At 42.5% G+C, this 26,083-nt stretch overlaps 1 protein-coding gene across 3 annotated transcripts; it reads right to left on the reverse strand.

Annotated features, from left to right (window-relative positions):
• Positions 1–1,032: 1,032 nt before the first annotated feature.
• Positions 1,033–14,837, reverse strand: LOC139574103 (dual specificity protein kinase CLK4-like). Of its 3 annotated transcripts, none has more exons than XM_071398285.1 (12): positions 14,794–14,837; positions 13,919–14,076; positions 7,452–7,716; positions 6,674–6,773; positions 6,199–6,265; positions 5,851–5,967; positions 5,346–5,512; positions 2,792–2,886; positions 2,506–2,635; positions 2,040–2,122; positions 1,714–1,884; positions 1,033–1,579 (listed from the first exon to the last, which is right to left on the reverse strand). In XM_071398285.1, exons 2-12 carry the CDS (start codon positions 14,074–14,076, stop codon positions 1,430–1,432), a joined length of 1,503 nt encoding a protein of 500 aa, XP_071254386.1. In that variant the 5' UTR covers positions 14,794–14,837; the 3' UTR covers positions 1,033–1,429. The 3 variants fall into 3 exon arrangements, with proteins under 3 accessions (XP_071254386.1, XP_071254385.1, XP_071254387.1); XM_071398284.1 differs by having other exon boundaries at positions 14,702–14,830; XM_071398286.1 differs by lacking the exon at positions 6,674–6,773 and having other exon boundaries at positions 14,702–14,816.
• Between the last annotated feature and the right edge of the window lie 11,246 nt (positions 14,838–26,083).

The following is a 26,083-nucleotide window of genomic DNA, read 5'->3' on the forward strand; positions in this document are numbered from 1 at the left end:
TAACGTTTCTTACACTTCATTGCAGGGGACATTTTAAAACCAGAACCTGGAACTGGAGCAGCGGTTCCCAACCTAAGGATCCTGAGTTTCCTGGGGGGTCTCGAGGCCTTATTGATTTGAGGTCCTTGGGGGGGAAAGGTTGAGAACCCCTGAACTAGACACACTGCTGTGCACAGGGTTATCTTTGTTGTTGCACATTATCAGTGGGGTCTTTATTGGATCCCTTGATAAAGATTAGCAAAAAATACTGTATAAAAAATTGTATGCAATTTTTTTGGGGGGGGATTCTAATATTTTATACTAATACAATTGCTCAGAGAGATCATGTTTAAGATGTAATAATAAAAATCTAAAAAAAGAGGTCAAAATGATTGGATCATGTTTTCAATACTCCTGCACACTCCCCTTGCGAGGATAAAAAATATGAGATTGGAGAACACATTGGGAGGGATCCTCCATACAGAATTCTTCCAGATCCTTGATATCCGTCGTCTGCGCTTTACAGATTGTCCTCAATTCAACTCACAGGTTTTCCAGTCCAGAGGCTGAGATGGCCATTGCAAAATGTTGATTTTGTGGTCAATTAACCATTTCTTTGTGGATGCATTGTTGGGATTGTTGCCTTGCTGGAAGATTTACTTGTGGCCAAGGTTCAGCCTCCTCGCAGAGGCAACCAGATTTTTAGCAAAAATGTATTGTTTCTTCATAAAGATCCACCACCATATTTTACAGCAGGGATGAGATATTTTCTGACAATGCATTGTTCTTTCGGAGGCAGAACCCACCATTGGTGTGCGTGACCAAAGAGCTCTATTTTCATGTCATCTGACCATAGAGCTCTTTGGCTACGCACACCAATGTTGGGTTTGGCCTTCAAAATTACACATATGCAGAAAATACCTCATATGAATAAGATTTTAGCAAAAAGCTGAGTTTGGTTCACTCACAAGGAGAGGGTACTGGAGTATTGAAAACATGGGATGCAATTATTTTGACACCCATCTATGAAAATTCTGGACCCCACTAGATACGTTCATATTTCAGAAGTTTTTATTAAGAAATGTACACAGCGATATTCCAAAAGTTACAAATCCAGCCAAATTGAAAAAAGGGACTTGAACAAAAATTGTACAACTCAATAATGCATCAGATTAATAAGTACAAACAGTTGCTACTACAATACAATAAATTAACACTAACTAGCATGACAGCGATGGACTTTGTGACATCGGCTGATGTAAAAAGGGCTTTATAAATACATTTGATTGACTACGGAGCCACGTGGGCAGACTGATACAGTCATTGCTAAACAATCTCTCTCGGAGAGTCAGAAAGTATTGCCACGGCGATCATCAATCATCATGGTTGTCATGGCGATGGCCATTGCCCCAACTGTTGTCACAGTGACAGGTAGGGTCAGGTTGGAAGGTCAGTTTTTGGTGGCCTTGAGTAGGCAGGTGAAGAAGGGGTGTCTGAGAGCCTGGTCCAGGGAGAGGCGTTTAGTCGGGTCATACTCCAGCATCTTCTGGACCAAGTCAAACAGCTGCTCGTGGTCTGCACTCTGGGCCGTCATGTATTGCTGAGAGAAGACAGAGGAGATGGTTAGATTCATCGATATCAGCCAACACAGGACACACTAACACTGATTCAGATGGCTTTATATAATTCGCAATACAAAATAGGTTCCCCCATAATGCAAGAGGCCCCCCTTACCTTGAGTGGTTTGCAGTGTTTCCTCACATATCTGCCAGAAGAGCTGTGTGCGTCCCAGTCCAGCTTGTAACGATGGACGTACCGACGCTTCCTGGTTTTTTGCAGGAGGTGTACAGGTATGGGGCCAAGGACCCTCTCCATCATAGCCAGGTGTTCTTTACTTTCGTGGGTCTGGAGGAGAGAAGAGAGACATGGAGATGAGGCTACATCCCGGACACACTGATCTACCCTTGCATAGAAAGAAGCCTGAACAACATAAGATGAATGCATGATTTAGAAGGCATTCTAGTATGACGCTGTTGATGTGACAGCAGATAGTCACCCACCTGGAAGAGAGTTGACCCCAGGTAGTACTCTATGAGGATACAGCCCAGACTCCACACGTCACAGGCATGGTCCCAGCCCAAACCTACACACGAGAGAGAAAAGCACTACATCACTAACAGAGAAACGAAGGATGCAAGAGCCCCATGTGCCCTGGTCAACAGAAGTGCAATATATAGGGAATAGGGTGTCATTTGGGACACAGCTCGTCTGTAAGCACCTCACATACCATCAGTAAGTGCCTGGACTATTAATTGGTTGATAACTGTAAATATTTATTGTACTTTCACTGTAAATATGTAGCCCATTGCACTTTTCATATTAATTTATTGTGTATTATTCTGTGTTTTAAACGATGTACTTTGTCCTTCTAAGCAAATGACCAAATTACTTTCCCCCTGGTGGGATAATAAAGTTGATATAATCATGACTTGGCGTTGTGGCAGAGTGGCAAAGTTGATATCTTACCCAGAATGACCTCTGGGGCGCGGTAGTGGCGTGTGGACACTACGGAGGTGTGGTGGTCGTGTTCATACGTGGCATTGCCAAAATCAACCACCTTCACATCCGGGTTCTTCAACGTCCTCTTGTCACGTCTCTGTAGGGCAGAGACGAGTCATGACAAATATTAATTTGAGTTAGTCAGACAGTACACAAAGTCATGTAAGGCGTGACAACCAAATCAGTGAACTTCAGTTAATTTAAGGTGAGTCAGTGTTTTGTCAATCGGAGAGCAGGTAGATAAGACTCGTACCATTTTGGCATTGTACTCGATGTCGTACTTCGAGTCCACAAACAGAATGTTCTCCGGCTTCAGGTCAGTGTGTGTCAGCTTGTTCTTATGCAGGACTAAAACAAACAAAACACAATCAACACAGGCAGGAAAGTAGACAACACTCGTTTCTATTACACCATACAATTGAATACACTCGTATTAGGGATGTGCATCTTTTCCTTTCAAGACAACTCGATAAGCGTCTAGATAAATGCAGCCTTTGTTTTTTGTTCTCCCACTTTGGTTCTGAAACCACTATCACCCACAAATGAACTTGTCATTTTTGCAGAATAACTTCTTTGGAGTAGGGGGCAGTATTTTCAGGTCTGGATGAAAAGCATGCCCAGAGTAAACTGCCTGCTACAATGCCATAAAAGCTAGAATATGCATATTATTAGTAGATTTGGATAGAAAACACTCTGAAGTTTCTAAAACTGTTTGAATGATGTTTGAGTATAACAGAACTCATATGTCAGGCAAAAACCTGAGAAAGAATCCAACCAGGAAGTTGGAAATCTGAGGTTGGCCGATTTTCAACTCAGCTCCTATTGAAGATAGTGGGATATTGGTAATGTTGCACTTCCTAAGGCTTCCACTAGATGTCAACAGTCTTTAGAACCTTGTCTGATGCTTCTACTGTAAAGTGGGGGGCGAATGAGAGGATTGAGTAAGGTCTATCATGACCTGAACATGTGCTGACCATGCGCGTTTGTGTGAGACTGAGCTCTGTTCCATCGTACTTCTGAAGACAAATTAATTCTTCGGTTGGAACATTATTGAAGAATTATGTTAAAAACATCCTAAAGATTGATTCAATACTTCGTTTGTCATGTTTTTACGGACTGCAATATAACTTTAACTTTTCGTCCGTACTTTCCGCTGGACTTGCCCGCGCGTCGTGAGTTTGGAAAGTGTACTGAACGCTAGAACAACAAGGAGGAATTTGGACATAAATGATGGACATTATCGAACAAAACAAACATTTATTGTGGAACTGGGATTCCTGGGAGTGCATTCTGATGAAGGTCATCAAAGGTAAGTGAATGTTTTTTTTTATTTATTATTATTATTATTTTTTTTTTTACTTATGTTGACTGCACAATATGGCGGATATATTTGTGTCTTGATTGGGCTCTGAGCGCAGACTCAGATTATTGCATGGTGTGCTTTTTCCGTAAAGCTTTTTTGAAATCTGACACAGCGGTTGCATTAAGGAGAAGTGCATCTAAAACTCCATGCATAACAGTTGTATCTTTTAGCAATGTTTATTATGAGTATTCCTGTAAATTGATGTGGCTCTCTGCAAAATCAAAGGATGTTTTGGAACTTCTGAACGTAACACGCCAATGTAAACTCAGATTTTTGGATATAATATGAACTTTACCGAACAAAACATACATGTATTGTGTAACATGAAGTCCTATGAGTGTCATCTGATGAAGATCATCAAAGGTTAGTGATTAATTTTATCTCTATTTCTGCTTTTTGTAACTCCTCTCTTTGGCTGGAAAAATGGCTGTGTTATTCTGTGAATAGGCACTCACCTAACATAATCGTTTGCTTTGCTTTCGTCGTAAAGCCTTTTTGAAATCGGACACTGTGGCTGGATTTACAACAAGTGTATCTTTAAAATGGTGTAAAATACATGTATGTTTGAGGAATTTTAATTATGGGATTTCTGTTGTTTTGAATTTGGCGCCCTGCAGTTTCACTGGCTGTTGAAGAGGTGGGACGCTACCGTCTCACGTACGTACCCTAGAGAGGTTAAGTGTTTGAGCTAGTAATGTATCAATATTAATCATTTACAAATGAGCTATGAGAAAGCCAATGAATATACAGCACAACTTTGGATTTCAACCCCATCTCAAAATCAAATATAAAAAAAGTATTGTTGAAAGCAAAACTAACAAAACTATTGCTGATGGTGAACCTGAACAATCAAAATAAAATATATTTTAAGTCCCATTCAGCAGGTATAGCCAGATGAGTCATCTCCGGTAGTTTACTTCTATTCCGGTAAATATTTTTCAACAGTTGTCACACTTGTTGTTTGGCATGAAAAATTACTTGTAGATCAATGACTGTCAACGTAGTCACATGCAGTTCGTCACTGAAGGAGAGAACTTATATCAGTTGTCACAAAATATTAGGTATTTTCAGAAGGTAGATTTTTTTATATATGATTGGTTACGGGTGATGCGTAACGTTTGAATTGATTTTCTGACTGATGCATGCTACATTTGGATCAGTTTGGGGTCTGCTGCGTATCTGTGAATCGTAACATTCCTAAGTCGAATAACAATCTCTGTAGTCACCACTATTTACAATGTCTGCCTCTCAAATGACAGCCATATTCCCCCTAAAAATGCACTGCATAGAGAAAAATGGGGTGCAATTCGGGACACACACAATAGTTCAGCTGTGACATTTAGCAGTGGTCTTATCCAGAGTGGATGGTGGTTACTACCACAGAAATCCTATTCACTGACTACTCCAATACGTTCTAAAATGTAATTTTATGGTAACTACTCACATCGTACGGCTCTGATGATCTGGTAGGCCATGATTCTGATGTGTTCTACGGGGAACGGCTGGAAGTTGTTCTGCTTAAGGAAGTCATAGGTACTGAGCCCTAGCAGCTCAAACGATATACACACGTGGCCATGGTGGTCGAACCAGTCCAGCATCCTCACACACGCACTGAGACGGAAAGGGGGAGGAGAGAGTGGGGAAGGACAGAGACAAAAGAGGGACTTACATTTACATTTTTGTCATTGAGCAGACAACATTATTCAGGATGACTTAAGGCAGCTAGCTAGGTAAGATAATGTCTGATACTGATGACGAACACCGATATTTGATAATTAAAGTGAGATATTTTAGCGATAGTCCATAATTAAAGTGTAAGCCTGGCAGATAGCCTCCTACTGCTGTGTAGTCTACTGCTGCATGTGTGACTGCTTCTCATCCTCGTAATGCAGGGCCAACCTGATTTCTGCTAATGTATGTGGCTTGTTCTAACTGTGTGTGAGACTTACTATCTCCGGTCACAGTCCAGAGAGTTCATCTGCTCCAGCACCTCCACCTCAGCCATGGCCGCCTCGCGGTAGCGGTCAATGTTTTTAATTATCTTCAGTGCCATGCGAGCACCACTTCTGGAATCACAGACAACAAACAGCCAACAGTTAAGTCTAGAGAAGGGAGAGGCTTTCAAACAAGAAAGTGAAAAACAGAGATTGAGTTTGTGAGAGCATACTGTACACATTCGAGCGGGTCATTCATCTCGGCTCGAGGGAGGTGCTCAAAAGTTAACAAAGAGAGAAGGGTGGGGCAGCAAGAGTAGCACAGTCACCGTGACATCCAGACGTTTCCAGTGAGCGACTTACTTAGAGTGATCGATGCATTCCACGACTTTCCCAAAGGCTCCTTCTCCTAGAGTGGACACAATCTCATCTACAGGGAATAAAGAGTACTAGTTAGAACCAGAGGAGTGATGACTGGCATCCACTACCATGACACCTGATCTGCCACAAAATGGCTGCCGCTAGCACTGATTTGACCTAAGCTGCTTTGTTTGATATGGATTTAGCATTATACTGTCTGCAACTAGAACAGAACAGGGCTCCAAGCCAACAGTACATAAGACACAGTACACACATCACACTAATAATGATGTTATGTAGCAAGGTGTAATACTAATCAACATTTAACAATACAGTGATACACCCTACCCGCCCAAATACAATACATGCCTACAATAGAATGGGTATTTTGCAACAGTACGCCATATCAAAACCAAACTGTAACAACAAAAGAGATATAGATAGTTGACAGAGAAAAAAAGGGGAATATATTCTATACATCTCGCTCTCAGCATGTCTCCCCTGTGATAGATCAGGTGACCCTCGTCATCATCCACAACACTCCTGGATCTTTTCCTGCTCCTGCGATGATGGCTCCTCTGTTGTCCCATCACGACCATCACCACCATCATCAACCATCAACCACCATCATCATCGACCCAGAGAACATCAGGCCAGGCCACCACAACCGGACGGAACGTGCCATTCATTCATTCAGCGGGCGGAGAGGGGGGAATCGGACGTGGGGGAGAGATTCGGATGGATCGGCCCATTCAGAGTGGGTGGGTAGTAGCGAACCAGGCAGCGCCAGCGGACCACAGCGGGAGCAGCACATTCAAATTCAGCCCCACCAGAGAAAGGCATAGGGGGCGTCACCACATAGTGGGTGTTACAGAAGAGAAACACGGCAACAAGAATGTTCATGTGAGAGACTTTCTCAAAGTAAACGGTACAAAAAAAATGATAAGCTATCACAGTGTTGAATAGGCTAATATGAATTTGTCTCCTTCAAGTTACAGTTCTTGGTTATCTTCTGACTGTGAATGATACATATAAAGCTTCCCTTGACTATTCTTATTGAAACCTCGTAAAGGTGTTTGCTCCTAGTCTTAAAAGTTATGCCTAGATGATCTTCACTGAATTTTGGTACTAACATAGGATCCAGTCTTTTTTACTGTGGGTGTGGTACATACGGCGAGAGATACACACACAGAATGCTAACACCATTAATAACCATATTAAGAAGGAAAATGAGAGAGAGTGGGATGTTCTCATACCGAGTAAGAGGAGCGTAGGTGAGAAGGGCTGCGTCTCCGCCCTCGGCGGCTACTGCGTCTGCTGCGGCCGCTCTGACCAGATGACTTGCTGTAGTGGTGCCACTCCTTGTCCCTCTCGCGGTCTCCGTATCTATCCCTGGAGGCGCCCCTGCTGTCCACGTCGTAGCCCATCTCCAGGCTGGCTACTCTGGCCCCATTGTCCTTAGACTCTAGCCTCTGCTGGATCAGGCTGCGCTGGATCAGGCTGCGGGTCTCCAGGTAATGCCTGAAAGGGAGAAACACAGCTTAGCGACTGACTCCTCCTCCTCCTGCCTACTTAGTCACTGCTTGGTTCCAATGGCTTCACCGACACCCTATCCCAAGGGGCTTTACAAGTATTAGGAACAAGCTGATTTACGACTACAGGGTGCTACATCATGATTCCAGTGTTCTTGGTGTGAAAGACTAGAAGTTTGGCATTCGAGCATATGGTAGATTCATAGTTCTAGGGGTAAACTGACACAATAAACTGGACAGACAATGTCTCACAAGAGCGGTCAGAACAGATCATGACATGTAGGGCAGCAGGTAGCCTAGCGGTTAGTTACCGAAAGGTAGTTAGTTCGAATCCCCAAGCCGACAAGGTGAAAAATGTATGGTTCTGCCCTTGAGCAAGGCAGTTAACACTCCACAACAACATCTCTTCGATTTAGGATTGGGTTAAAAGCGGAAGTCAAGTTTTGGTTGGACCTCGTGTGCAATTGACAAAAATAAATGTTACCCTTTCATTTTATGTATCTATCATAAATATGAGAAGCCAGCTGAATGTATATATTAATGCACAAGCACAACCCCCTCCCCCACTCCAATGTGCACACTGGAAAGCACAGGTGTCCACTACGACAGTTATTGATGTGGCTTAGTGAGGAATCCGTGAAGCCCTTTCAGGAGAGGCTTTGAGGAATGTGGTCTGAAGCAGACCTTCAGAGCCATGATGGCACCCTGGTGGGTGTCAGGTCTCTTCCAGGAAAAGGTCTGCGTCGCTGGGAGACTTATTATTAGAGCTGCCCTGTCCTTTCCTCCTGCCCTGGAAACTTCCACCATGAACTTCGCTCACATAACATACAGCTCAGGGACAGACACAGGAACTGGAAAGGTTTTTACCTTCCAGCAATAAAAAAAAATACATTGAAAGTGTCCAATGACTTCCCATAAGAAGAGTTAAAACTTTGAAAATATAAAGAACAGGGTTCATACACATTTTAACAAATGGAATTCCATGACTAAGGAATATTTCAGGATATTGGCAATGAAGCCCTTTATCTACCTCCCCAGAGTCAGATTTTTTTTTTTAAATATACAGCTGAAGTCGGAAGTTTACATACACCTTATCCAAATACATTTAAACTCAGTTTCACTATTGCTGACATTTAATCCTAGTAAAAATTCCCTGTCTTAGGCCAGTTAGGATCACCACTTTATTTTAAGAATGTGAAATGTCAGAATAAGAGAGAGAATGATTTATTTCAGCTTATATTTCTTTCATCACATTCCCAGTGGGTCAGAAGTTAACATACACTCAATTAGTATTTGGTAGCATTGCCTTTAAATTGTTTAACCTGGGTCAAACATTACAGGTAGCCTTCCACAAGCTTCCCACAATAAGTTAGGTGAGTTTTGGCCCATTCCTGCTGACAGAGCTGGTGTAGCTGAGTCAGGTTTGTAGGCCTCCTTGGTCGCACACGCCTTTTCAGTTCCGCACACAAATGTTCTATAGGATTGAGGTCAGGGCTTTGTGATGGCCACTCTAATACCTTGACTTTGTTGTGCTTAAGCCATTTTGCCACAACTTTGGAAGTATGCTTGGGGTCATTGTCCATTTGGAAGACCCATTTGCGACCAAGCTTTAACTTCCTGACTGATGCCTTGAGATGTTGCTACAATATATCCACATAATTTTCCTTCCTCATGAAGCCATCTATTTTGTGACGTGCACCAGTCCCTCCTGCAGCAAAGTACCCCCAAAACATGATGCTACCACCCCTGTGCTTCACGGTTGGGATGGTGTTCTTCAGCTTGCAAGCTTCCCCTTTTTACCAACAAACATAACGATGGTCATCATGGCCAAACAGTTCTATTTTTGTTTCATCAGTCCAGAGGACATTTCTCCAAAAAGTACGATCTTTGTCCCCATGTGCAGTTGCAAACTATAGTCTGGCTTTTTTATGGCGGTTTTGGAGTATTGGGTATTTGTTATGTCGATATAGGACTTGTTTTACTGTGGATATAGATACTTTTGTACCCGTTTCCTCCAGCATCACAAGGTCCTTTGCTATTCTTCTGATAGGGATTTTCACTTTTCGCACCAAAGTACGTTAATCTCTAAGAGACAGAACACGTCTCCTTCCTGAGTGGTATGATGGCTGCGGGGTCCCACGGTGTTCATTCTTGCGTACTATTGTTTTTACATATTAACTTGGTACCTTCAGGTGTTTGGAAATTCCTCCCAAGGATGAACCAGACTTGTGGAAATCTACAATTTTCCCCCCCTGAGGTCTTGGCTGATTTCATTTTCCCATGATGTCAAGCAAAGAGGCACTGAGCTTGAAGTTAGGCCTATAAATACATCCACAGGCACAGTTCTAAAGCCATGACATCATTTTCTGGAATTTTCCAAGCTGTTTAAAGGCACAGTCAACTTAGTGTATGTAAACTTCTGACCCACTGGAATTGTAATACAGTGAAATATAAGTGAAATAATCTGTCTGTAAACAATTGTTGGAAAATGACTTGTGTCATGCACCAAGTAGATGTCCTAACCGACTTGCCAAAACCATAGTTTCAAAACAAGTCTTAATGACACCAACCTAAGTGTATATAAACTTGACTTCAACTATACATATACACACACTCAAAAGTTTGGGGTCACTTGGAAATGTCCTTGTTTTCCATGAAATGAGTTGCAAAATGAATAGGAAACATAGTCAAGACATTGACATGGTTACAAATACCGATTTTTAATTCAAATAATAGTGTCCTTCAAACTTTGCTTTCGTCAAAGAATCCTCCATTTGCAGCAATTAAAGTCATGCAGACCTTCGGCATTCTAGTTGTCAATTTGTTGAGGTAATCTGAAGAGATTTCACCCCATGCTTCCTGAAGCACCTCCCACAAGTTGGATTGGCTTGATGGGCACTTCTTTACGTACCATACGATCAAGCTGCTCCCACAACAGCTCAATAGGGTTGAGATTGGGTGACTGTGCTGACCACTCCATTTTTGACAATACCAGCTGACTGCTTCTTCCCTAAATAGTTATAGCACAGTTTGGTGCTGTGCTTTTGGTCATTGTCCTATTGTAGGAGGAAATTGGCTCCAATTAAGCGCCATCCACAGGGTATGGCATGGTGTTGCAAAATGGAGTGATGGATCTTAACTTCTTTGGGGTAGGTGGCAGTACTTTCACGTCCGGATGAAAAGCATGCCCAGAGTAAACGGCCTGCAACAAAGCCATAAAAGCTAGAATATACATATTATTAGTAGAGTTGGATAGAAAACACTCTGAAGTTTCTAAAACTGTTTGAATGATGTCTGTGAGTATAACAGAACTCATATTGCAGGCAAAAACCCGAGAAAAAATCTGAGGTTGGTCGATTTTCAACTCAGCTCCTATTGAAGATACAGTGGGATATTGGTAATGTTTCACTTCCTAAGGCGTCCACTAGATGTCAACAGTCTTTAGAACCTTGTCTGATGCCTCTACTGTGAATTCGGGCCGAAGCAGAGAGGAATGAGTCAGAGGTCTGCCAGCAGCCACGAGCTGACCATGCGTGTTCACATTTACATTTAAGTCATTTAGCAGACGCTCTTATCCAGAGCGACTTACAAATTGGTGCATTCACCTTATGATGAGAGTTTGCTCCCATTCCATTTGCTTTTCTGAAGACAAAGGAATACGGTTGGAATATTATTGAAGAATTATGTTAAAAACATCCTAAGGATTGATTCAATACATCGTTTGACATGTTTCTACTGACTGTTACGGAACATTTTGACATTTCGTCTGCTTTTAGTGAACGCGCTTCGTGACTTTGTTCACCAAACGCGCTAACAAAAGTAACTATTTGGACATAAATGATGGACATTACCGAAAACAACTAACATTTCTTGTGGAAGTGGGAGTCCTGGGAGTGCATTCCGACGAAGATCAGCAAAGGTAAGTGAAGATTTATAATGCTTTTATGACTTTTGTTGACTGCATAATATGGCGGCTATATTTGTGTCTTGATTGGGCTCTGAGCGCCGACCTCAGATTATTGCATGGTTTTTGCTTTTTCCGTAAAGCTTTTTTGAAATCTGACACAGGAGTGCATCTAAAATTCCTGGTGTTTGGCTCAACGAGTTCAGCAGGGAGGAGAGAGTGGAGAGCCGAAAGCATCTAAAATCTAAACTTCCATGCATAACACTTGTATCTTTTAGCACAGGAGAAGTGCATCTAAAATTCCATGCATAATACTTGTATCTTTTAGCAATGTTTATTATGAGTATTCCTGTAAATTGATGTGGCTCTCTGCAAAATCAAAGGATGTTTTGGAACTTCTGAACATAAGGCGCCAATGTAAACTCCGATTTTTGGATAAAATATTAACTTTACCGAACATACATGTATTGTGTAACATGAAGTCCTATGAGTGTCATCTGATGAAGATCATCAAAGGTTAGTGATTACATTTATCTCTATTTCTGCTTTTTGTGAATCCTCTCTTTGGCAAAAAAAATGGCTGTGTTATTCTGTGAATAGGCACTCACCTAACATAATCGTTTGCTTTGCTTTCGTCCTAAAGCCTTTTTGAAATCGGACACTGTGGCTGGATTTACAACAAGTGTATCTTTAAAATGGTGTAAAAACATGTATGTTTGAGGAATTTTAACTATGGGATTTCTGTTTTGAATTTGTCACCCTGCAGTTTCACTGGCTGTTGAAGAGGTGGGACGCTAACGTCTCACGTACCCTAGAGAGGTTAAAGGCTCTTTTACCCTGTACAAATCTCCCACATTACCACCAAAGCACCCCCAGACCATCACGTTCCCTCCACCATGCTTGACAGATGGCGTCAAGCACTCCTCCAGCATTTTTTTTTGCATCTCACGAATGTTCTTCTTTGTGATCCGAACACCTCAAACATAGATTCGTTGGTTTATAACACTTTTTTCCAATGTTCCTCTGTCCGGTGTCTGTGTTCTTTTGTCCATCTTAATCTTTTCTTTTTATTGGCCAGTCTGAGATATCGCTTTTTCTTTGCAGCTCTGCCTAGAAAGCCAGCATCCCGGAGTCACCTCTTCACTGTTGACGTGGAGACTGGTGTTTTACGGGTACTATTTAATGAAGCGGCCAGTTGAGGACTTGTTTGAGAAACGGATGCTGCACTAGACACTAATGTATTTGTTCTCTTGCTCAGTTGTGCACCGGGGCCTCCCACTCCTCTTTCTATTCTGGTTAGAACCAGTTTGCACTGTTCTGTGAAGGGAATAGTACACAGCGTTGTACGAGATCTTCAGTTTCTTGGCAATTTCTGGCATGGAATAGCCTTCATTTCTCAGAACAAGAATAGACTGACGAGTTTCAGAAGGTCTTTATTTCTGGACATTTTGAGCCTGTAATCGAACCCACAAATGCTGATGCTCCAGATACTCAACTTGTCTAAATAGTCTAAAGAAGGACAGTTACTTTGAAGCAAGGCATGCCTCATAATATAAAATAAAACATTAAAGGGTTCAAACAATTAAGTATGTTTTCAAAATGCATACTCCCTCCAGCTCACATTGTAAACTGGTGGGTGACGCGCTGATAGCCTGTTGCCTGCACTTGAATAAACAGGTGCGCTTCAATCCATTTTTTGAGAGAAAATAGGTATTTTCGTACACCAAAACAATACACAATGGCATTTAGAATTGTTGTGCAATGAATGGGCTTATAAAAGCATCTATTACTCCAGCATCAACCAGCTGAGGAGCTGCAGGAGAAATCCTGCTCAAAATCAGCTCTGTATGCAGTGCATGTTATAGTTGTGTTGGATGAACCAAATTAACCTACAGACCGATAAGCAAGATAGTCAAATGTATTAAGGTTACACCAAGAACAATGAAGGACTGATGATAAACAAGCAGTCGTCAATTTTCTAGGTGTAACAGTTGGTATAATGGGCCAATTCCATAAACAACATTTTTCATTCCTGGATTGAGGTACATTTCCTGAGCAATATCACTTGTCTCAATGTAAACTGGATTGCCTTCTGACCCCAGTGCAGGTCAGTTTAAACAAGCGTGATGGGATTTTTAAAATTGAACCAGGCAAGTCGGTATGGTCGGTATTTCTAGTAAGTAAAAAGGAGAGATCTAGTTAGGGGTTGCTTGTGGATAGGTGGAGCATCTGATAGTTCTGTTGGCGACTACAGTGAAGTGATGACAGATGGGGTCACAATATTTACCTTTCATTTGTTTCGAGGTTAAGTCTTCGAGATTTGTTCTCCCTTTCACTGCTGTGCGAATCATCTTGCCTCTGTCGCTTTCGGCTCTCCACTCTCTCCTCCCAGCTGAACTCATTGAGCCAAACACCAGGGGAACGCATTCGCCTTGACTGCCGCATCTGCCACACAAGTGATGCATTTTCACATTAGATACATAGCTAGCTAACGTTAAAGCTAGCAACATGGCTAGCTGCCAACTAACGTCGAAAATAATTCAAATCTAAACATAGCTAACGTGAAATTAGCTAGCAAGCTAGATATTCTTATACATGTAATATAGTGAATTCAACCATACAATAGGAGTCTATTGAAATTATTATTTTGCAAGCATTGTCTAGGTAAGTTAGCTAGATAAACATGGTCAATCTATTATCTTTGTTGCCACTGACTGGCGACGTCTTTGTTCTATATTGCTAACAAGCTACCGTCGTTAGCTTTCTAGCTAACGGTAACTAAAGTTTGACTAATAACAAAAATAAGTTAAACATAACGTTATCTGGCTAGACTTCTTCAGATAACGTTAGCAACATCTGAGAGACAAACTGTAGCTTCAACACAAAAAACCGATCGTCAATATTTATATTCGGGTAAAAAAAGAAGTAGGGATAGCCAGTTATAGTAACGCTTTAGCTAGCTAGCTTCCTGGTTCGTCGACGAAACGTGGAGGCTAGCAAACGGCTTAACATTGAACGGATTATATATGGTTTCCGTTCATCTAAGACACATTAAATAACCTGTCCTCACCTTATCTAACGATTGATGTATCCCAAAATACGAATTAATATGTAAAAAAATGTATTTTTCAGTAGCTACTTCTGTACACTGCACAAACTAACCTGCCTACAAAATGGCGAACTCCGCTGCTGGAACTTTCCATACGTAACTAAATAATTGACGTCAGAAGCTGTACTACGCCCAATGCTGTGATTTTTGGAGATTGTAGTTTTTTAATAAAACGTTTCTTGTAGGCATTGAGGAAGAGGATGTATGTTTCCCCTTTTATCTGTGCAGCAGGCCTAAAATCCAAACCATTCCTCACCTCAGTAGGCCCATTCTGATGAAGGTGTCCCACGCAGAAACGTAAGCCTGTTTGTTTGTCCCGTAAATAAACTCAGACACCGACATCCATGCAGACACCCAGTGTTCGTATTTCGTTATTTTCCCTTCCTGGATAGTCACCTGTTGAACTGTCCTGGGCTAAGTAATGAATGTTTTTGGATTATCAAGTCAAACAGTATTTCCTGATTCTCTTTCCCCCTCCAAGCACGGTGGGGTACGCTGACAAACTTTTATCGAGAGCATCCTGTCGGGCTGTACGGCAACTGCACCGCCCTCAACTGCAAGGCTCTCCAGAGGGTGGTGTGGTCTGCACAACGCATCACCGGGGGCAAACTACTTGCCCTCCATGACACCTACAGCACCCAATGTCACAGGAAGGCCAAAAAGATAATCAAGTACAACAACCACTGCCTGTTCACACCGCTATCATCCAGAAGGGGAGGTCAGTACAGGTGCATCAAAGCTGGGACCGAGAGATTGAGAAACAGATTCTATCTCAAGGCCATCAGACTGCTAAACAGCTATCACTAACTCAGAGAGGCTGCTGCCTACATTGAGACCCAATCACTGGACACTTTAATAAATGGATCACTAGTCACTTTAAACAATGCCACTTTAAATAATGCCACTTTAATAATGTTTACATTAGAGGTCGACCGATTAATTGGAATGGCCGATTTGATGTTTTCATAACAATCTGAAATCAGTATTTTTTTTACACCTTTATTTAACTAGGCAAGTCAGTTAAGAACACATCCTTATTTTCAATGACGGCCTAGGAACGGTGGGTTAACTGCCTTGTTCAGGGGCAGAACGACAGATTTTTACCTTGTCAGCTCGGGGATTCAATCTGCAACCTTACGGTTAACTAGCCCAACGCTCTAACCACCTGCCTCTCATTGCACTACTGCGAATGCAGTAAGAAGCCAAGGTAAGTTGCTAGCTAGCATTAAACTTATCTTATAAAAAACAATCAATCAATCATAATCACTAGTTAACTACACATCGTTGATGATATTACTAGTTTATCTAGCGTGTCCTGCGTTGCATATAATCGATGCGGTGCATATTTAGCTAAAATAATCCAGGTTAGCAGGCAATATTAACCAGGTGAAATTGTGTCACTTCTCTTGCGTTCATTGCACGCAGAGACAGGGTATATGCAACAGTTTGGGCCGCCTGGCTCGTTGCGAACTAATTTGCCAGAATTTTACGTAATTATGACATAACACATTGAAGGTTGTGCAATGTAACAGGAATATTTAGACTTATGGATGCCACCCGTTAGATAAAATAGGGAACGGTTCCGTATTTCACTGAAAGAATAAATGTTTTGTTTTCGAGATGATAGTTTCCGGATTCGACCATATTAATGACCTAAGGCTCGTATTTCTGTGTGTTATTATGTTATAATTAAGTCTATGATTTGATAGAGCAGTCTGACTGAGCGATGGTAGGCACCAGCAGGCTTGTAAGCATTCATTCAAACAGCACTTTTGTGCGTTTTGCCAGCAGCTCTGCTGTTTATGACTTCAAGCCTATCAACTCCCGAGATAGGCTGGTGTAACCGATGTGAAATGGCTAGCTAGTTAGCGGGGGCGCGCTAATAGCGTTTCAAACGTCACTCGCTCTGAGACTTGGAGTAGTTGTTCCCCTTGCTCTGCAAGTTGTTCCCCTTGCTCGAGCCCAGGTAGGAGCGAGGAGAGGGACGGAAGCTATACTGTTACACTGGCAATACTAAAGTGCCTATAAGAACATCCAATAGTCAAAGGTATATGAAATACGAATGGTATAGAGAGAAATAGTCCTATAATTCCTATAATAACTACAACCTAAAACTTCTTACCTGGGAATATTGAAGACTCATGTTAAAAGGAACCACCAGCTTTCATATGTTCTCATGTTCTGAGCAAGGAACTTAAACGTTAGCTTTCTTACATGGCACATATTGCACTTTTACTTTCTTCTCCAACACTTTGTTTTTGCATTATTTAAACCAAATTGAACATGTTTCATTATTTATTTGAGGCTAAATTGATTTTATTGAGGTATTATACACTGCTCAAAAAAATAAAGGGAACACTTAAACAACACAATGTAACTCCAAGTCAATCACACTTCTGTGAAATCAAACTGTCCACTTAGGAAGCAACACTGATTGACAATACATTTCACATGCTGTTGTGCAAATGGAATAGACAAAAGGTGGAAATTATAGGCAATTAGCAAGACACCCCCAATAAAGGAGTGGTTCTGCAGGTGGTGACCACAGACCACTTCTCAGTTCCTATGCTTCCTGGCTGATGTTTTGGTCACTTTTGAATGCTGGCGGTGCTTTCACTCTAGTGGTAGCATGAGACGGAGTCTACAACCCACACAAGTGGCTCAGGTAGTGCAGCTCATCCAGGATGGCACATCAATGCGAGCTGTGGCAAGAAGGTTTGCTGTGTCTGTCAGCGTAGTGTCCAGAGCATGGAGGCGCTACCAGGAGACAGGCCAGTACATCAGGAGACGTGGAGGAGGCCGTAGGAGGGCAACAACCCAGCAGCAGGACCGCTACCTCCGCCTTTGTGCAAGGAGGAGCAGGAGGAGCACTGCCAAAGCCCTACAAAATGACCTCCAGCAGGCCACAAATGTGCATGTGTCTGCTCAAACGGTCAGAAACAGACTCCATGAGGGTGGTATGAGGGCCCGACGTCCACAGGTGAGAGTTGTGCTTACAGCCCAACACCGTGCAGGACGTTTGGCATTTGCCAGAGAACACCAAGATTGGCAAATTCGCCACTGGCGCCCTGTGCTCTTCACAGATGAAAGCAGGTTCACACTGAGCACATGTGACAGACGTGACAGAGTCTGGAGACGCCGTGGAGAACGTTCTGCTGCCTGCAACATCCTCCAGCATGACCGGTTTGGCGGTGGGTCAGTCATGGTGTGGGGTGGCATTTCTTTGGGGGGCCGCACAGCCCTCCATGTGCTCGCCAGAGGTAGCTTGACTGCCATTAGGTACCGAGATGAGATCCTCAGACTCCTTGTGAGACCATATGCTGGTGCGGTTGGCCCTGGGTTCCTCCTAATGCAAGACAATGCTAGACCTCATGTGGCTGGAGTGTGTAAGCAGTTCCCTCAAGAGGAAGGCATTGATGCTATGGACTGGCCCGCCCGTTCCCCAGACCTGAATCCAATTGAGCACATCTGGGACATCATGTCTCGCTCCATCCACCAACGCCACGTTGCACCACAGACTGTCCAGGAGTTGGCGGATGCTTTAGTCCAGGTCTGGGAGGAGATCCCTCAGGAGACCATCCGCCACCTCATCAGGAGCATGCTCAGGCGTTGTAGGAAGGTCATACAGGCACGTGGAGGCCACACACACTACTGAGCCTCATTTTGACTTGTTTTAAAACTTCTTGTGAATAGGGGGGCGCTGTTTTCACTTTGGAAAAAATCGTGCCCAAATTAAACGGCCTCGTACTCTGTTCTAGATCATACAATATGCATATTATTATTACTATTGGATAGAAAACACTCTGAAGTTTCTAAAACTGTTTGAATTATATCTGTGAGTAAAACACAACTCATTTGGCAGCAAACTTCCATACAGGAAGTGAAAAATCTGAAAACGAGGCTCTGTGTCAGGGCTTGCCTATTCAATTGGCTTTTATTTATTTATATGTATGCACTTCATACGCCTTCCACTAGATGTCAACAGGCAGTAGAAGGTTGAATGGGGTGTCTATCTTGATGTGAGGCCGAATAAGAGCTTTTGGAGTGGCAGGTCCGGTATTTTGTCAGTTTTCGACGGCGCGCGGGGGAACTCGACATTGTCTTCTGAAAAGCGTTCGGTATACACGGCGAATTGCTCCGGCTCTGATTTTATTTGATACATATGAGAAAAACATCATAAAGTAGGATTTTCCAACCGAGTTTGATCAGTTTATTCAACGTTTATTGGGACTTTTGGAATTTTTCGTTCCAGGCGCAAACATTTCTTGGACACGTGAGCTCCACATGGCTAGCCAAAGTTGCTAATTCGACAGAAGGAATGGACATTCTAAAACCAAACAACGATTTATTCTGGAAATTGGACTCCTTGCACAACATTCTGATGGAAGCTCAAGAAAGGTAAGATAATATTTATGATGTTATTTCGTATTTTTGTGGTAAATGTTGGCTCCAACAAGGCGGAGAATATGTGAGCGCTGTCTCACAATACTGCATGCTGTATGTTCTACTAAAGTTATTTTAAAAAATCTAACACAGCGGTTGCATTGAACCAGTGTATCTTTCATTTGCTGTACAACATGTATTTTTTAGTAAAGTTTATGATGAGTTCTTTGATTAGATTAGGTGACTGTCCAAAATATCTCTGGAGATTTTGGTGAATTGTTGCTACGTATTCACAATGTATAACCACGATTTGCAGCTCTAAATATGCACATTTTCGAACAAAACATAAATGTATTGTATAACATGATGTTATAAGACTGTCATCTGATGAAGTTGTCCAAAGGTTAGTGATTAATTTTATATCTATTGCTGATTTTTGCGAAAGCTATGTTTGCGGTGGATAAATGGCGTTGTGTGTTTGGCTAGTGTGATGAGCTAATATAATTCTATATTGTGTTTTCGCTGTAAAACACTTAAAAAATCTGAAATATTGGCTGGATTCACAAGATGTTTATCTTTCATTTGCTGTACACCATGTATTTTTCATAAATGTTTTATGATGAGTATTTATGTATTTCACGTTGCTCTCTGTAATTATTCTGGCTGCTTTGGTGCTATTTGTGATGGTGGCTGCAATGTAAAACCAGGATTTGTAGCTATAAATATGCACATTTTCGAACAAAACATAAATGTATTGTATAACATGATGTTATAAGACTGTCATCTGATGAAGTTGTTCAAGGTTAGTGATTAATTTGATCTCTATTTGTGGGTTTTGTGAAAGCTACCTATGCGGTGGAAACATGGTGAAAATATGCCGTTGTGTGTTTGGCTATTGTGGTTAGCTAATATAAATACATATTGTGTTTTCGCTGTAAAACATTTTAAAAATCGGAAATGATGTCTGGATTCACAAGATGTTTATCTTTCATTTGCTGTATTGGACTTGTGATTTCATGAAAATTATATTATATGATATCCCTGTCCCGTTAGGCTAGGCTATGCTAGTCAGCTTTTTTGATGAGGATGCTCCCGGATCCGGGATGGGTATCACTGAAAGGTTATTAAGGACATTACATCAAAGTTGGATCAGCCTGTAGTGTGGTTTTCCACTTTAATTTTGAGTGTGACTCCAAATCCAGACCTCCATGGGTTGATAAATTTGATTTCCATTGATCATTTTTGTGTGATTTTGTTGTCAGCACATTCAACTATGTAAAGAAAAAAGTATTTAATAAGAATATTTCATTAATTCAGATCTAGGATGTGTTATTTTAGTGTTCCCTTTGAGCAGTGTATTTTAAGTTAAAATAAGTGTTCATTCAGTATTGTTGTAATTGTCATTATTACAAATAAATTTAAAAAATCGGCCGATTAATCGGTATTGATTTTTTTTGGACCTCCAATAATCGGTATCGGCTTGAAAAATCTTAATCGGTCGACCTCTAGTTTACATATCTTACATTACTCAGATCACATGTATATACTGTATTTCATACCATCTATTGCACCTTGCCTATGCCGCTCGGCCATCGCTCGTCCATATACTTATATGTACATATTCTCATTCACCCCTTTAGATTTGTGTGTATTAGGTAGTTGTTGGGGAATTTGTTAGATTACTTGTTAGATATTACTGCACTGTCGGAACTAGAAGCACAAGCATTTCGCTACACTCACATCAACATCTGCTAACCATGTGTATGTGACCAATACAATTTGATTTGATTTAATTGTTTCCTGTATGCATATCAGAAAACATTTTGTTCTAGTCTAGTAGCTACTAAAATGGTCCCATCAAAACATGCCTCCCCTAGCCCTTGATCATGACTCTCAGTTCCATTACATTACAAAATAATCATTGGACGAGGGCCTGCTGAGGGGCACAGAGGTCTAAGGCTCTGCATCGCATGGTTTGTGGTGTCACTACAGACCCAGGTTTGATCCCAGGCTGTGTCACAGTACCATAGGGTGGCGCATAATTAGCCAAGCGTCGTCCAGGCTAGGGGAGGGTTTGGCCGGGGGAGCTTTACTTGACTAATCATATCCTAGCGACTCCTTGTGGTGGGCCGGGCGCCGACAGACTGACTTCGGTCGTCAGTTGAACAGTGTTTCCTCCAACACATTGGTGCAGCTGGCTTCTGGGATAAGCGGGCGGGTGTTAAGGAGTGCGGTCATGTTTCGGAGGATATATGACTTGACCTTCGCCTCTCCCGAACCCGTTGGGGAGTTACAGCGGTGAGACAAGATCGGTAGCAAGATGGCGCCGACAGAGAGGGTCGCCTCACTTCTAGTCCTTAGGAAACTATGCAGTAATTTTTTTTTTATGTGTTATTTCTTACATTGTTAACACAGAAAATAGTAAGTGTTATTACATACAGCCGGGAAGAACTATTGGATATCAGAGCGACGTCAACTTACCAACATTAATCCAGGAATACGACTTTCCGGAAGCGGATCCTTTGTCTGCACCACCACCCAGGGCATTTGATCTGATCCCAGAGGCCGACCAAAAACAACGTCGCCGCAGAAGAGGTAGACGGAGCGGCCTCTTGGTCAGACTTCGAAGGCATGCACACCACCCACCGCTTCCGAGTATATTACGAGGCAATGTCCAGTCTCTAGATAACAAGGTAGACGAAATTAGGGCAAGGGTTGATTTCCAGAGAGACATCAGGGATTGCATACTCTTTCATCATCAGGGATAACATACTCTTTCATGGAGACATGGCTCTCAAATCAAATCATCAAATCAAGTTTATTTTATATAGCCCTTCGTACATCAGCTAATATCTCGAAGTGCTGTACAGAAACCCAGCCTAAAACCCCAAACAGCAAGCAATGCAGGTGTAGAAGCACGGTGGCTAGGAAAAACTCCCTAGAAAGGCCAAAACCTAGGAAGAAACCTAGAGAGGAACCAGGCTATGAGGGGTGGCCAGTCCTCTTCTGGCTGTGCCGGGTGGAGATTATAACAGAACATGGCCAAGATGTTCAAAATGTTCATAAATGACAAGCATGGTCAAATAATAATCAGGAATAAATGTCAGTTGGCTTTTCATAGCCGATCATTAAGAGTTGAAAACAGCAGGTCTGGGACAGGTAGGGGTTCCATAACCGCAGGCAGAACAGTTGAAACTGGAACAGCAGCAAGGCCAGGTGGACTGGGGACAGCAAGGAGTCATCATGCCCGGTAGTCCTGACGTATGGTCCTAGGGATCAGGTCCTCTGAGAGAGAGAAAGAAAGAGAGAAGGAGAGAATTAGAGAGAGCCAAGATGTTCAAAATGTTCATAAATGACAAGCATGGTCAAATAATAATCAGGAATAAATGTCAGTTGGCTTTTCATAGCCGATCATTAAGAGTTGAAAACAGCAGGTCTGGGACAGGTAGGGGTTCCATAACCGCAGACAGAACAGTTGAAACTGGAACAGCAGCAAGGCCAGGTGGACTGGGGACAGCAAGGAGTCATCATGCCCGGTAGTCCTGACGTATGGTCCTAGGGCTCAGGTCCTCAGAGAGAGAGAAAGAAAGAAAGAGAGAAGGAGAGAATTAGAGAGAGCATACTTAAATTCACACAGGACACTGGATAAGACAGGAGAAGTACTCCAGATATAACCAACTGACCCTAGCCCCCCGACACAAACTACTGCAGCATAAATACTTGGCTCTCTCGGGATATGTTGTCGGAGTCGGTACAGCCACCTGGATTCTTTGAGTCGGGCCGACAGAAATAGAGTTTGGGCGCTCATGCCTTCCCTAGATCTGTGTGAATAACAAGTTCAATTGTATTAAATAGTTTGGTGCATGACCTTGTCTCCAAGGGATGCTCCTCGGAGCCAGATGATAATGACAGGTAGCCCTATGCTGGGCAGCTGGCATCGAAAACCCTCCGCTGTGCGAAAGGAGTTCCAATGATAGGCCCCATCTCCGACTGTACCTCATACAGAGTACGTAGTAACCCCTAGAGTCCGGGGCTAACGATTCCCTAAGAGAGTCATAGTTACTCCCGCCGTTTACCCGCGCTTCATTGAATTTCTTCACTTTGACATTCAGAGCACTGGGCAGAAATCACATCGCGTCAACACCCACCTTGGGCCTTCGCGATGCTTTGTTTTAATTAAACAGTCGTATTCCCCTGGTCCGCATCAGTTCTAAGTCAGCTGCTAGGCGCCGGCCGAGGCAACCCGCCGGAGACCCCGTGTAAACGGGGCCAACAAGCAACGTGGCTGGGGAGATCCGCGAGAAGGGCCCGGGCACGCGTCCAGAGTCGCCGCTGCCAACCACCAGACCCAACCCCTCACCGGTCCGCCTTCGGCCGCCGGCGGACACCACCCCAATGAACCCCCACAAGCAGCCCCTTGCGAGACCACCAATGAGAGCCCCTGAGATGGGCCACACGACAAACTTCCAACAGTGGCGAGAGGAGGGCGGCGGAGCAACTGCTCCCCCAGCCGCGGCTCGAGCCCAGCCCCGCTCCGCACCCCAGCCCGACCGACCCAGCCCTTAGAGCCAATCCTTATCCCGAAGTTACAGATCTGACTTGCCGACTTCCCTTACATACACTGTTCTAACATTAAAGGTTATTATGCTGGTGGTGGGGAGGTGGATGGTTGTCGGCAACTGTTGCTGAAAAACAGAAAGTGGGAGAACATGGGTAAATTGACATATAAATACCTCAAGATTTACGCCCATTGGTTGAGAGAGAGGAAGGTGATAATTTCAAGAGTGAGCCCATAGGTTGAACAACAACCATGAGGGAGGTGCTTTATTGTGCTTAGAGGCTATGAGGTAAATAGATGAATGACATTCCGTACGTGGCTCATAGGAAAGGAGAGAAGAAGCAAGATGCTATGCTGATGATACGTCTGTTTTCATTCCTACTATGCCTGTATAACTGGAAAGAAAGTGAATTATGTTCTGCGTCCTTGATGAAGGTAGCCCTTTCCTGTAGTCAAATGACCTTTGTGGTTTCATGGGTGGAACGTTATTAATATTTTTTCAAAATTAACATTATTTAAAAAAACATGCCGAAAATCCGATGTTTCTATGTCAAACAGTTTTGTTATATTTCAGTCTTCTGTGTTTTTTTTGTGTTTATTTGACCTTTATTTAACCAGGCAAGTCAGTTAAAAACAAACTCTTATTTTCAAGGACGGCCTAGGAACAGTGGGTTAACTGCCTTGTTTAAGGGGCAGAACGACAGATTTTTACCTTGTCAGCTCGGGGATTCGATCTTGCAACCTTTCAGTTACTAGTCCAACGCTCTAACTCTAACCTCTAGGCTACCTGCCGCTGTGATGTACAGTATCAGTCAAAAGTTTGGACACACCTACTCATTCAAGGGTTTTTCTTTATTTTTACTATTTTCTACATTGTAGAATGAAATTACACATGGAATCATGTGGTAACCAAAAAAGTGTTTGAGATTCTTCAAAGTAGTCACGGTCTTGATGACCGCTTTGCACACACTTGGCATTCTCTCAACCAGCTTCACCTGAAATGCTTTTCCAACCGTCTTGAAGGAGTTTCCACATATGCTGAGTACTTGTTAGCTGCTTTTCCTTCACTCTGCAGTGAACTCATCCCAAACCATCTCAATTGGGTTGAGGTCGGGTGATTGTGTAGGCCAGGCCCTGTTTCAGAAAGCAGGTTTAACTGCTTAACTTTATGTGTAATTTCATATATATACACTCTGAGTTTAAACCTGAACTCTGGGTTGACTAACTCTGAGCGGTCAAACTCAGAGTTTTCGGTTTCAGAACAAGTGATGACAATTAATTCAAACAACTCTGAGTTAAGTTAACCCTGAGTAAAGCACGTGAGGAGATAAAAAGCCCTCCTCAATGGAACGCAGATAACATGATTCATCATGGCAACAGGAGAAAAAAGGGCTCGAACCTCCTACTTCTCTCCAGTGGTGTTAGAAATATTAATGAATGCGTATGCAGAATATGAGTATATATTTAAGAAAAAAAGCAATACAGTAGCAGCGTCAAAAGAACATGAGCTGGCGTGGCAGAAAATTGCTGACCTAGTCGATGCGTGAGTATTATCTGAAAAAAATATATTGTGTTTTCCACTTATTCAACATTTATATAATATATATATATATGTGTGTGTGTGTGTTTAATATTTATGCAGGTGCAACCCAACAAGCACAAAACGAACTTGGCAGCAACTGAAGACGAAATAACGAAATATACTTCAAACAGGTAAGCTAGAATTTCATTACAAGTAATTGTGTTGTTTAGCCTACCCTACCTAATTAAACAGCATTCAGTGGCTACATTCAACATGTCACATGTTTAAGTAGTTAGTGAAATTTTCTAAGCAACATTTTTTTTATTTTTCAGCCATCCCAACACTGCCAGTATTTAATATTGTCTATTTGAAAGTAACACCTAAATGCCTTTATACATACAAGTCTCCAAATTTGGGCTTGCTGGACATGTTCAAATTTGACCTCCATTATAGCCAATAGAAAAAAGGCAGAGATCCAAAAAACAAGTGGGGATGGCCCTCAGTCAAAACAGTGGGTGACCTATTGCTGAAGGCATCTCTGGAGGAAGCTCATCTGACCCAACCACCCCCCAGGACACAAGGGCCTACATAAGTGGTTAGTTATTCTGACCCAACCACCCCCTAGGACACAAGGGCCTACATAAGAGGTGAGTTATTCTGACCCAACCACCCCCTAGGACACAAGGGCCTACATAAGAGGTTAGTTATTCTGACCCAACCACCCCCTAGGACACAAGGGCCTACATAAGAGGTTAGTTATTCTGACCCAACCACCCCCTAGGACACAAGGGCCTACATAAGAGGTTAGTTATTCTGACCCAACCACCCCCTAGGACACAAGGGCCTACATAAGAGGTTAGTTATTCTGACCCAACCACCC

This window comes from Salvelinus alpinus, chromosome 4, assembly GCF_045679555.1.
Source record: "Salvelinus alpinus chromosome 4, SLU_Salpinus.1, whole genome shotgun sequence".
NCBI lineage: Eukaryota > Metazoa > Chordata > Actinopteri > Salmoniformes > Salmonidae > Salvelinus > Salvelinus alpinus.

Excerpts from the sequence above, each read along its gene's own strand:
- LOC139574103 (XM_071398285.1), bottom strand. The coding sequence starts at position 14,076 with ATGCGGCAGTCAAGGCGAATGCGTTCCCCTGGTGTTTGGCTCAATGAG. Across the intron at positions 5,513-5,850 it reads CTGGACTGTGACCGGAGATA|TGCGTGTGTGAGGATGCTGG; the intron begins GTAAGTCTCACA and ends TTTCCGTCTCAG. Across the intron at positions 2,123-2,505 it reads CGCCCCAGAGGTCATTCTGG|GTTTGGGCTGGGACCATGCC; the intron begins GTAAGATATCAA and ends TCTCGTGTGTAG.